The sequence below is a fragment of the Aquarana catesbeiana genome, linkage group LG04, assembly GCF_042186555.1.
Source record: "Aquarana catesbeiana isolate 2022-GZ linkage group LG04, ASM4218655v1, whole genome shotgun sequence".
NCBI classification, from domain to species: Eukaryota; Metazoa; Chordata; class Amphibia; order Anura; family Ranidae; genus Aquarana; species Aquarana catesbeiana.
The window spans coordinates 311375006-311387577 of record NC_133327.1 but is presented as its reverse complement, the minus strand read 5'-3'; the positions used below and the strand labels follow the sequence as shown (position 1 = coordinate 311387577).

Here is a 12572-nt window from a genome sequence, read left to right as displayed (position 1 = left end):
TTAGTGTAGCATCACTGTTTCTAAAAGCCAAGCAGGCCTAGCCTACTGGTATGTGGCTGCCCCCAGGAATGCCATTTTCACTGACCAGGAAAGACAAGAGTCTAAAGAAAGGACGAACAAAAGAGTACTTGTTGTTCTAGGAGTGTAGTTGTCCACAGGGGATGGTTGGGGCTGGCAACAAGAAATGTAGTCAATAAACAGGCCAATCAGGAACACTGTTTCTAGCTACACTGTTCTGGCAACACTGTGGTTGGTGCGGTGGTGACTGGTGAACTGTGACTGGCTGCACTATTAGGACTTATTCACACTTGAGGCGGGGGGCGGCGGTAAAACATTGTGGTTGAGCTGCAGTTTTACCATCCTTCAATCGCTACCCCATTTAGCTGCAGAGGCAGTGGCTGGGGGTGTACACATGCCATGGCTGTGATACTTTGCCTCGCAACTGTGGCAAAAATGATACCCCCTTTACGCCTGCCAATCACGACCCATTCAAGTGAATGGGGTTGCTTGCACAGGGTTTAAGGGGTTAAAGCAGGTGTTAAGGAGGGCGATACAATACCATTATGCAGAAATTGTGGTGTGAGCTGGCCCTCAATTAAATGCTAAAAACCCTGACATATTGTAGTTGCCACACAGACATGACCATTTCCTGTGGAGAAGGAGAATACCTGCACAGGAGACTCTAAAATTCCAAACCCCAAATTCTCAGAAATCACAAATGCATTTGTTATCCAAGTAGTGATGGTATCAGGTAGGACAGTACTTATCTCCAGTTCTGTATCACTCCTGAAAAAGAAAAAGAATGCTGCACTGTAAGTCCTACCATTGAAAAAAAAGCATGATCATTTTATAACATGCTATACATTCCTCATTTTGCACCCCCTTATTTCAAATGCCATGCTGTATATAACTTATGCCATCCAGTTTTATGCCAGCCAGTTTCATACTCCATGCTGTACAAAAAGTAAATTCTCTTTTTTTCACTGCCCCGTTCCACATACCATTTTATGTCTTAATGCCTCAGTCCATATGCCATACTGTACATTCCCTATGCCGCAATGCATCATACCATTTTTCATGCACATTCCTTATTCTACAACACATCATTCCATATAGCATGCTGTACTTTTCAGATTTTGCAATGCCTCATTCTGTATAACTTGCTGTACATTCCTTATTCTTCACCACCTCATTCTATTTGCCATGCTTCATGCTCCCCATTCCTCAATGTCCCATTCAATATACCATGCTGAATTGTCCCTATTTCTACTGCATCCTCCCATATACCATGCAACATGTTCCCAACTCTGCAATGTCTCATTTCATATACCAAGCTGAACATTCCCAATTCCATATGCTATGTTGTATGTTCTATATACTACACTATATCACTCTATATGCAATGCTGTATGTTTCCTATTCCGCACCCCCTTATTCCACAATGGCTTATTTAAAGTGATTGATTCTTGTTTTTTTGTATGGAAATAACAAACATGTTATACTTACTTGCTCTGTGAAATGGTTTTGCACAGAGCAGCCCAAATCCTCCTCTTCTTGGGTACCTTTTCAGTGCTCCTGGCTTCTCCTTCCTGTCGAGTGCCCCCACAGCAAGCAGCTTGCTATGGGGGCACCCGAGCCAAGCTGCAGCTCAGTGTGTCCATTCTGACATGGAGCCGCAGTTCAGCCCTGCCCTTCTCCCTCCTGATTGGCTAACTGACTTGGATTGACAGCAGCAGGAGCCAATGGTGCTGCTGCTGTGTCTCAGCCAATCAGGAGGGAGAGTCTGAATGCCCAAAGCACTCGTGCAACATCTGGATAGAGATGGGGCTCAGGTAAGTATTAGGGGGGCTGAGGGGGTCTACTGCACACAGAAGGTTTTTTTTATCTTAATGCATAGAATGCATTAAGATAAAAAAAACCTTCTGCCTTTACAACCGCTATAAGATTAGTTGTACATTTTATATGTGTGACATGCTATACATTCCTTCATCACCTGCCATGGCAATTAGAGTCTTGTACAAAAGTTTTTTGTTTTTTTTTGTTCAGGGGCCCATTAATTTTTTTTTTGTTTTGGTGTCCTGTGATTCCTAGTTACTCCCTTGGTAGTTTAAGCACATAGAAGCAGAGCTCATAGTAGCATAGGAATAAGCAGCACAGAGAGCCAATCAGTTGGGCTGTAGTACTCATGTGCTCGCAAGAAACATGCTGATATAAGTAGAGAGCAGAGTAACAGATGTGAGATGAGCTAAGTTTGTCATTTCTCTTTTCTCTGTGTTCATCTGTGTACCTGAAGCTCATTTTTAACAACAATGCATTCTAAAATGTAAGAGATGTCCAGTTTTCATTGTATGCCGATTTCTTATACTGTTTCTTCTTCATGAGCTGCTAACACACATCAAACTCCATAAAGACTATTGAAAATCCCCTCTTTCCCCCAGCATAACTGTAACATTTACCACATTTTTTTGTCATATGCATGGAAATAGTTGATGGACATAAATCATTTTGCATATGTACACTTGCCATTGTGTGAGCAGGTTGTGGGTTTAACCACTCTGGCGGTTTTCCCAAGTGTGGCTCGGGGTTAAATTTCAGTACCATTAGCGGTTACCCTGAGCCACACTCGGGATTGCATCTCAGGATCCTGGTGCAGTGTACTTACCTTGTCCCCAGGAACCTGCGATGTCCCCCCGCTGTGTCCTCCGCCCGATGCCTCTTTGTGCCGGGCTCCGTTCCCTGCGAGCGCCGAGACGCACAGGGTGGAGCCCGGTGACAAATTCAAAAAATAGAAAATTCATAACACATACAGTACACTGTAATTTTACAGATTACATTACTGTATGAAATCATTTCACCTCCCTTTTGTCCCTAATGCTTTGTCCAATGCCCTGCATGCAGTTTTATATTATATATACTGTTCTTTCTGCCTGGAAACTTGAGATTGTCCATAGCAACCAAAAAGTGTCCCTTTATATCAAAAGTGGTTTTAGACTAAGTGGTTTTAGAAAACAGTGATAGTAAATTGAGCGATAGTGAATCATGGGAAAATTCATTCTATTATTATTATATTATTATTTTTTATAATTATTTATAGTTATTTATTATATTATAATTTATGATTTTTTGTTTCAAACTTTATCATACCCGGGATATCTACTAGACTCTTATTTGGACAGATTTAAGTGTGTTATTGCTAAGAATTACAGGCCTACAATATAAAATACCCAATTTCTATGCAAAACAATTGTACCGCTTTGACATGCAAAAATCTGACATAATCATACCGCCAGGGTGGCTACTACATATCAGTTTGATAATATGTAATATAGCAAGATCAGTGTCACATTATATTACCTCATATTAATATTCTTCCAGATCCATGTCTCAGGAAAATAAGATCTGACACGTGGGCCACCAAAATCAGAATGCCATGTTGGCAGGAAGTCCTCTGTTGGATCATAATTTGCTTTAACCACTGTAACAAGAAATTAATGCCTTTTACAGATAAGCAAAGCACTTCAAAATGCTAGTGTTAATGGGAATGGTATTGTGTTTACTACACCTGACGATGTATTGCAGAGATTTTCCATTTTTATGCAATAAAGGAACACTCAAATAAAACCATACAAACTGACCACGATTCTTCTAAAACAATTGGTCATGCTAGCAGTTTTCGAAATAAAATGAAACATATACAAGTTTTTTTCATCTGTGTTTCTTATTTTATCACTTGTGATAATTTTTAATGTATATTTAATTACTGAAAGCTCCTGTTTCTCCTGAATTTGTAAAGCCTCGTATACACGATGAGAATACCAGACGAATTATAGTCCTTTTTTTGTTGCATGCTAGTCTCATATCGAAAATAAAGAGGTTACTTAAGTTATAAAAATTCTCGTACGACAGAGCACAACTTCAGAAGTGCTGTAATGTGTTGTGTTGTATTGTAGTGTATTCTGTAGTTTATGAACATGCGTGGGCTTGCTCTTCTGACTTTTTTTTCAGACGAATACTGTACTGATTTAATGAAAATCGTAGGATCTGGTATCGTACGAGAAAAATATTTGTGTCTGTCCCTTCAGATAATTTTGCATGCACTGTCATGATCGGCTCCCGAAAACTGTGTACTAACAATCAGATTATTGGACGACTGCTTCGAAAGTGGTATTTTTCATCAGAATTTTCTGATCGCATGTACTAGGCTTAGATCTTTTTTTTTTTTTTTTTTTTTTTTTTTTTACCACTACCAGGTAATTTTCTTAAGGTTAGGTAATGGTTATAGTAAATGCATCATCCCCATTGCTTTCCTCACTCTCATCAGATGCAGGGAACCCAAGGGACCCCTTCTCAAGTTTACTTAATGGAAGAAGGAAAAATAAATCAATAAGTCAGATGAAGCAGCAATGTCAAAGATATGAATTTGTATAATTGTTAATTATAGTCTTAAAATAAATAATTAGCAAATTGTACATTTCTAAGTAAATATGTAGAACTTCATTTATCAACTGTCAGTATTATTTGAACAAATGTACTTACATATATCGTATGCATCTTCCATTTCAAGGATGGCGTCAGTGAGTACACCAATATTGCATCTCTATGATAAGAAAAAGTTCTGAAGAGGTTATCTTTAAACTATATATATATATATATATATATATATATATATATATATATATATATATCTTACAAATCATTAAAGTTTAACTCTAGGTTAGAATGAATGCCAGGACACAAGCAGACAAATTGCAGATACCATGTGGTGCTTTTTTCAGTTTTGAATGATATGGAGAAGACATGGTTGTAAAGGCAGAAAGTTTTACTTTAATGCACTCTCTGCATTAGGTTAAAAAAACCTGTGTACAGCCCCCCTCCACCCATGCTTACCTAAGCCCGATCTTGATTTAGCACTCTCTCTCCCCTCAATGGACAAGGAGGCAGCAGATTGGCCGGTGAGGAGAGAGTGGGGGGGGGGAGCGAGCTGTGCGCTGTGTCAATAGATAAGAACCAGCTCAGGTTTGCACATGCATGAGTGCCCCTATAGCTAGTGACTTGCTATGGGGATACTCAGAAAATGAGAGGAGCCTAGAGCACCAGCAGGGGACCCCAGAAGAGGAGGATCAGGGTTGTTATGTGCAAAAGATATTGCGCGGAGCAGGTACGTATAACATGTTTGTTATTTGAGGGGAAAAAATACCTTTACAATCACTTTACCATTTCTGCTAGATTTTAACATGAAAAGAACAAATAAAAGCTAACTTTTTTCCACGTTACTTAAAGCATATTTTTGCTTTGTTTTTGCCAATGCCCCTATAGAGAGTTTTCCCATCACTTCCTGTCCTAACAGGAAATAAGGGAAATACCCCCAATAAATACACATACACCAGTAAAAAACTGGTAGAGGCACTAACTATTCTATCCAAATCAAAGTAAAAAAAAAAAAAAGTTTAGGCTGGAATAGGGCTTTAAAACCTGTTTTTCAGTGTGATTGGTTCCATTCACTATTATTATCTATCTATGATCAAACATTAAATGAACATGAATAAGTAACAACTGTAGTGTCCATAAAAAGTAGGATCATATACTTTCTCAAAGGCTGGTATGTATTCTATTACACAGAAAGGTATGATATTGCTCCACTTCACAGCTGAGAACCTTCTGCAGGTGATCATGGGTTTTTGCTATGCTATATGGGTTTCTGGGACCTACAATAGTTACAAATAATTGTTTCAATGTGTGATTATTAGTATGTTAATTTATTGAATACATGTTATATATAAATATTTCATAATGAATGTCACAAATGTGGCTACAAACAATATATCTCATTAAAACAGTCACAAAAACATGAGAAATAGTCTCATAGTATAATTTAGATTCTCTGTGATTAATTTAACCTAAGATCTCTCTCCCTCTCAGACTATTGAGTAACACCTAAATGATTTAATAATTACCTCAAAGACTTGGTGTGGATTAGTGATACGTCTTGGATGAATGGTGCTGTAATCTCTCAAATCCTCTGATATCTGGGAGAGTGAATAACATGAAGAAATTAACGCATTTAACCACTTGCTTACTGGGCACCTAGACCAATTTTCAGCTTTTAGCGCTGTCACGCTTTGAATGACAATTGCGCGGTCATACAACACTGTACCCAAATTACATTTTTATCATTTTTTTTCCCACAAATAAATCTTTCTTTTGGTGGTATATGATCACCTCTGGGTTTTTTATTTTTTGTTTAAAAAATTAAAAAACAGCGAATTTAAAAAAAAAACAAAACATTTTATATTTTGTTAATACATTTTTCTCCTTCATTGATGTATGCTAAAGAGGCTACACTGATGGGCACTGACAGGCTGCATTGATGGGCACTGATAAGGGGACACTGATGGGCAGTGATAAGGCAGCACTGATGGGCACTAATAGGCGGCACTGATGAGGTGGCACTGGTGGGCACTGAGAGGTGGCACTGAAGGGTGGCACTGAAGGGCATTGATAGGTGGCACTGAAGGGCACTGATAGGTGGCAGTGATGGGCACTGATGGGTGGCAGTGATGGGCACTGATCAGCACTGGTAGATGACACTGATAGGCAGCACTGCTAGGTGGCACTGATGAGGCACTGATGGGCACCACTGGTGGGCATTGATAGGTGGCACTCGTGGGCATTGATAGGTGGCACTAATGTACTGGTGGGCACTGATTGGTGGGCACTGTGGGCACTGATTCGTGGCACTGGCAGGCGGAACTGGTGTGCACAATATAAGGGCGGCTTAGCCTCTTCCTCTTCGGGACCGATGTCCCTTCAACAGAAGCTGGTGATCAGCTTTTTTTTCTCCTCACGCTGTCAGCGTGAGAAGAAAAAAAAAAGATTACCGATCTTCTGTTTACATCACGTGATCAGCTGTCATTGGCTGACAGCTGATCACATGGTAAGGGGTCGGGATCGACCCCTTTCTCCGATCTGTGATCACCTGAGTCTCATTGACTTGGGTAATCACAGCGCACGCTGCGCACGCCATTCAGGGGGTGTGGTCAGCTTGCAAAGGGGAGAACTTCTATTGACGCCCTCCCGGCAAAGCAGATCTGCGCTGTAGCCGTCATTGGGCTATAGCGCGGATCTGAAGGAGTTAATGCTATTTAAGTGATATTAAACCCAAAACAAAAAAATGTAATATATTGCAGATTAACAATCATTAGATGTGGTGACTGCATTAGGTTTTTTTTAGGCTTTTTTTCCCCTCTGCTTTCATCTGGTGATCTGGCCAGTAACATACACTGTGTCTTAGGGTGCCTACACTCTGGATGCAGGAGCAACAGAGACACCTTTGGACAGCAGCATTGTCAGTCTTTGGGGTGGGTAGTGTTAGCTGTACTAGCAAATTTAGATACACTAACAAACCCAAGCCCAACTCCAGCTAACACTTTTTAAGCAGTTACAGCAACAGTTTTGTGTTACTCCCTCTCTCTGTAGCTAGGAGATACTCTATGTAGCTACCCCCCCCCCCTCTTTTCAGTGTATCTTTAGTTTCTGAGCACGTGTAATTGCTGGAGCTAGACATACTTTCTCTCTTTCTCTCCTTTCCTTCTTCTGGGGTTTTTAACCTAACAACCCAGAGACAGGAAGTGCATACGTAATATATTTACAGGCATTTATAAATACAGACAGTAGAGGGCAGCAGATCCATGTTGATAAACTCTGTAATTCACATCTCACATTTTAGTCAAAATTTCAAATTGGCCTTGCCATCTGGCCAGGAACTTACTTTCCACTATGGGAATCAGCACCACGACTTGATTACCCATTTGAAGGTTCTTTACTTTAGCAGACCTATTTTAAACCCACCATTGTGCCTCCCAGACCCTTTCCAGATATTCTCTGACCAGTGTCATTATATTTGCTATTCTGTCTTGCATTTGGGAGACATCTAACACACTCTTGTGCAGGTAGATAGATACAATAGATCCAGAGCCAGCTCAGGATTGCACATGCATGAGTGCCCCCATAGCAAGTGGCTTGCTATGGGGGTACTCGTAAAATGGGAGGAGCTTGGAGCACCAGTGTGGACCCCAGAAGAGGAGGATCGGGGCTGTTATGTGCAAAAGACATTACATGGAGCAGGTACGTATAACATGTTTGTTATTTGAGGGGAAAAATACCTTTACAATCACTTTACCATTTCTGCTAGATTTTAACGTGAAAAGAACAAAAAAAGCTAACATTTTTCCACTACTCTCTCTTTCTCCCCTTTCCTTCTTCTGGGGTTTTCAACCTAACAACCCAGAGACAGGAAGTGCATACGTAATATATTTACAGGCATTTACAATGCAGTCAGTACAGGGCAGCAGATCCATGTTGATAAACTCTGTAATTCACATCTCCCATTTTAGTCAAAATCTCAAATTGGCCTTGCCATCTGGCCAGGAACTTACTTTCCACTTTTGGAATCAGTACCACCACTTGATTACCCATTTGGAAGTTCTTTACTTTAGCAGACCTATTTTAAACCCACCATTGTGCCTCCCAGACCCTTTCCAGATGTTCTGACCAGTGTCATTATATTTGCTATTCTGTCTTGCATTTGGGAGACATCTAACACACTCTTGTGCAGATAGGGTTGCCACTTTTTCTTCAAGCTAAACCCAAACACTTTAGCAGTGCATGGCATTTTTTTTGTAGTATACACTATAGAATTGTAAATGACCTGGGACAGCTTTTGGTGCCCCAAGGAGCATGCAGCATTGAACAGTGGGTGTGGCCAAATTGTGTTAACAGTGGGAGGGGCTTAAAGGGGCATTGTTAAAAAAACAAAAGCATTCTTGTACTCAAAAAATATGCTTAGATTAACAAAAAAATAATAACATTTTTTGCAGATCTTTCACTATATCAGTGTGCCTGTACGTCGTATGGGCAAGCATATACAATCTGACAGAAAGCATGAATGAACTACCACAGCGCTCCACAGCACCGTGGTAGTTCATTGAAAACTACAAGCCGACAACAGCAAAGACTGTCAGGACTTGTCGTTTTCCTTTCACAGAAGACAAAGATGGGCACGTTATGTCCTAAATAAAGAGGGGTGGCAGGGGGGCATTAACTAGGTGTCCAGGTGTGACAGGGAGGCTACATGGGCCAGCTGGAGTATGAGAAGCCGCAATCCGGTTTGAATAATGTGTCCAGGCTTCAGGTGGACTGAAACCTGGACACATGATTTAAAACCGAGACTGTCCGGGTAAATGCCAGACAGGTGGGAACCCTATGTGCAGGGTGTAATCACTCTTGCATTCTTCATTTACTAGGTCAAGTAATTCCCAAGTTCTCTGTCTATATACCAATTCAAAGAGTGAGAACCCTGTGGAAGCCCAAGGCACTGGCCAGTGAAGATGTTCTTTAACGACAAAACATGCTGAATGGAGTCACTTTCAAGCTTGCTGGCAGACAGCATTTGACTGATACATGCTGTATTGAATTTTTTCTCATGTAAGTACTGATTGGTGCTTTTTATAATAAAACTGTGTGACAGTATTGCACCATGAGTCTGTCCTTTTCCTCTCTCCATGGTCCATTTATGTTGTTTTGAGGAGTTGTGATGCCTGCCTAAGGGGTTCATCTGGCAGTATCCCTGGATAGCCCCTTTGCGTTTGGGACCTTTACATTAGAGGTCTGATATCTCTGGTAAGAGGATATGTTTGGTGTTGGAGCACAGGAGTGTTTACGTGTGATTTCCAGTCAGCACTTTTTCACCTCATAAGGACTTCAGGAAATGCTGAAAAAAGGTTATCAGAGCACATCCTCAAAGTGACACATTTTGGGCACTCTCTTGGATGGTAGATTCCCTGATATCCCCTTGTATCAGGGAGAAATTAAATATACCCCCAAAAATGTCTTCTTCTTATCACTGCCAGCACCCAACCCTCTTCCTCCTCACTGTCATTACCACAAAACTTCTCCTCCTTATCAACACCAGCACTCCAACCCTCTCCCTCACTGCCAGAACATGCTGGAGGAGGGCAGAAATGGCCTTTTGTGCAAAATAATGGCAGCAGGTATGTGGCCTTCTGGGCAAATAGTTGACAGCAGGATATTTGTCACTGAGGTGTGTTTTAAGCCACAAAATCATGTAAACAGGGTGTTTGGGAGGGCTGGCATGAAGAGGCTAAACATAGGAGTAGTTTCGGGATTTTTTTTTATCTGATCCAGTAGCAACACTGTGGACCAGCCCTGGGGATAGCCTAAGAATGGAGCATGCATGCTACAAAAGCATGTCAAGCACGCTGGTCCTGTACCTGCCAGTGACGTCACCCATGCTTCTGAGTGTCCGTGAGCACCGCTGAGTCCTCTGGAAGCACTGGGAGCCACCAGCGAGGCCGGATCCGAGGCAGCCCCTGAAGCTAGAGACACAAAGCACCCTACCTGGGACAGAGCGGAAGATCCCATTATACACATGCTGGTTTTAATCGCTCTCTTGTAAGTGTTACTCTAATGTTTCTAATATTAAAATGTTTCACTGCTACACTTGGATGGCACTGCTTTTGTCTTTCTCCACATTCCAGAGTCCCTAAGGATAGTTTTATGTTTCTCCCCACATGGATTCAGTATTTCAGTAGGTTAAATAAGACTGCCCTATTGTGTGACTAAGTCACAATCATTTTTTATCTTTTTTATCATTTCTAGAAGCCCCATCTGGAGTGCGCCATGTAATTCTGTTGGTCTTTTGGTTCTTAATCAGGCAGGGTCAGCCAGATATTTCAGGTGTTATGGGGGCCAAATTACACAGCACAATCACTGTGCTGTATAACATGCTTTAAGGGAACAGGATCAATTTTTTTTTGTTAGGTTAACAAACACTTTAACACTGGCAGGGGTACTCACAAAGGCTAGCTTTAACTCATTTAATTAACCTGTCTGCCAAAAAAGTAAAAAACTGTTTCTTTAACTGCTTAACCACTTCAGCTCCGAAAGGATTTACCCCCTTCCTGACCATAGCATTTTTTTTTTCGATTTGGCACTACGTCGCTTTAGCTGAAAACTGCACGATCGTGTGACATTGTACCCAAACAAAATTGACGTTCTTTTTCCCCTCTTTGATCACCTCTGCGGTTTTTATTTTTTGCCCTATAGACAAAAAAAGAGCGACAATTTTTTTTAAAAAGCAATATTTTTTACTTTTTGCTATAATAAACATCCCCAAAAAATATATAAAAAAACTAATTTCTTCCACAGTTTAGGCCGATATGTATTCTTCTACATATTAAATATATATACATATATATACATATAAAAATTGCAATAAGTGTATATTGATTGGTTTGCGCAAAAGTTATAGTGTCTACAAAATAGGGGCTAGATTTATGGCATTTTTATTATTAATTTTGTTTTACTAGTAATGTGACATTGTGGCAGACAAATCCGACACTTTTGACATTATTTTGGGACCAGTGACATTTATACAGTGATCAGAGATAAAAATAGCCACTGATTACTATATAAATGTCACTGGCAGGGAAGGGGTTAAACACTAGGGGGTGATCAAGGGGTTAAGTGTGTTCCCTCAGTGTATTCTAACTGTGGGGGGATGGGCTCACTACAACATGACAGAGATCACTGTTCCCGATGACAGGGAGCAGTAGATCAATGTCATGTTGCTAGGCAGAACAGGGAAATGCCTCTCCCCATCCTGCCTCTCCTCAGCGCAATCGCGGGTCACCGGCAAACATCGAGTTTGTGGGACCCGCAGGTGGGGTCAGCGCACGGTGGGTCAGCGGCGTGAGCGCCCGCTAAATGGGAATCTCGAAGGGACGTGCGGGTACGCCCTTTTGCCTGCCCGTGCCATTCTGCCGACATAAATCGGTGTGCAGCGGTTGGCATGTGGTTAAAAGTGTTATCTGGAGTTTGGCTTTAAATTGTTACTCCAGCTAAATCTACTAGTGCATCTGACACAAGACTCTCCAGACAGACGCTCCTTTGCTCCTTCAGAAATAGAGGAAAGGATAGGAAGTGCGTTACTGGCTGGATCACAAGGTGAATTAAAAGCAAAAACCTAAATAAAAAAAGGAATGCAGTCATCACAACTATGGATGTGTTAAGCTAAATTTTTGTTTTAGGGTTTAAAAACACTTTAAAGAGTGGGAGGAAATGGCACATTATATATAATATATATATAATAGCAGCATTGTAAAAAAAAGAAGCGTCTGTGCCATATATATATCTATATATATATAGATATATATATAATATATATCTATATATATATAGATATATATATATACTGTATATACACTATATTACAAGAAAAAACCCACACCATAATCCCCCCTCCACCAAATGATTTGGATCAGTGCATAAAGCAAGCTCCATAAAGACATGGATGAGCGAGTTTGGGGTGGAGGAACTTGACTGGCCTTTATCCGAAAGAATACCATTGTAATGAATTAGAGCGGAGACTGCGAGCTAGGCCTTCTTGTCCAACATCAGTGCCTGACCTCACAAATGCGCTTCTGGAAGAATGGTCAAACATTTCCATAACACTCTTAAACCTTGCGGACAGTCTTCCCAGAAGAGTTGAAGCT

General features: G+C 40.8%; 1 protein-coding gene across 2 annotated transcripts in view; it reads right to left on the bottom strand.

Annotated features, from left to right (window-relative positions):
- LOC141140046 (CD109 antigen-like) overlaps positions 1–12572 on the bottom strand; it is a 343299-nt gene that overhangs the window by 177806 nt on the left and 152921 nt on the right. For both annotated transcript variants that reach the window (XM_073626809.1, XM_073626808.1), the window contains 4 exons: positions 5955–6026; positions 4537–4597; positions 3355–3475; positions 669–786 (listed from right to left, as the gene is read on the bottom strand). In XM_073626809.1, coding sequence (XP_073482910.1) covers positions 669–786; positions 3355–3475; positions 4537–4597; positions 5955–6026 — 372 coding nt within the window. The remainder of the gene's footprint in view (positions 1–668; positions 787–3354; positions 3476–4536; positions 4598–5954; positions 6027–12572) is intronic.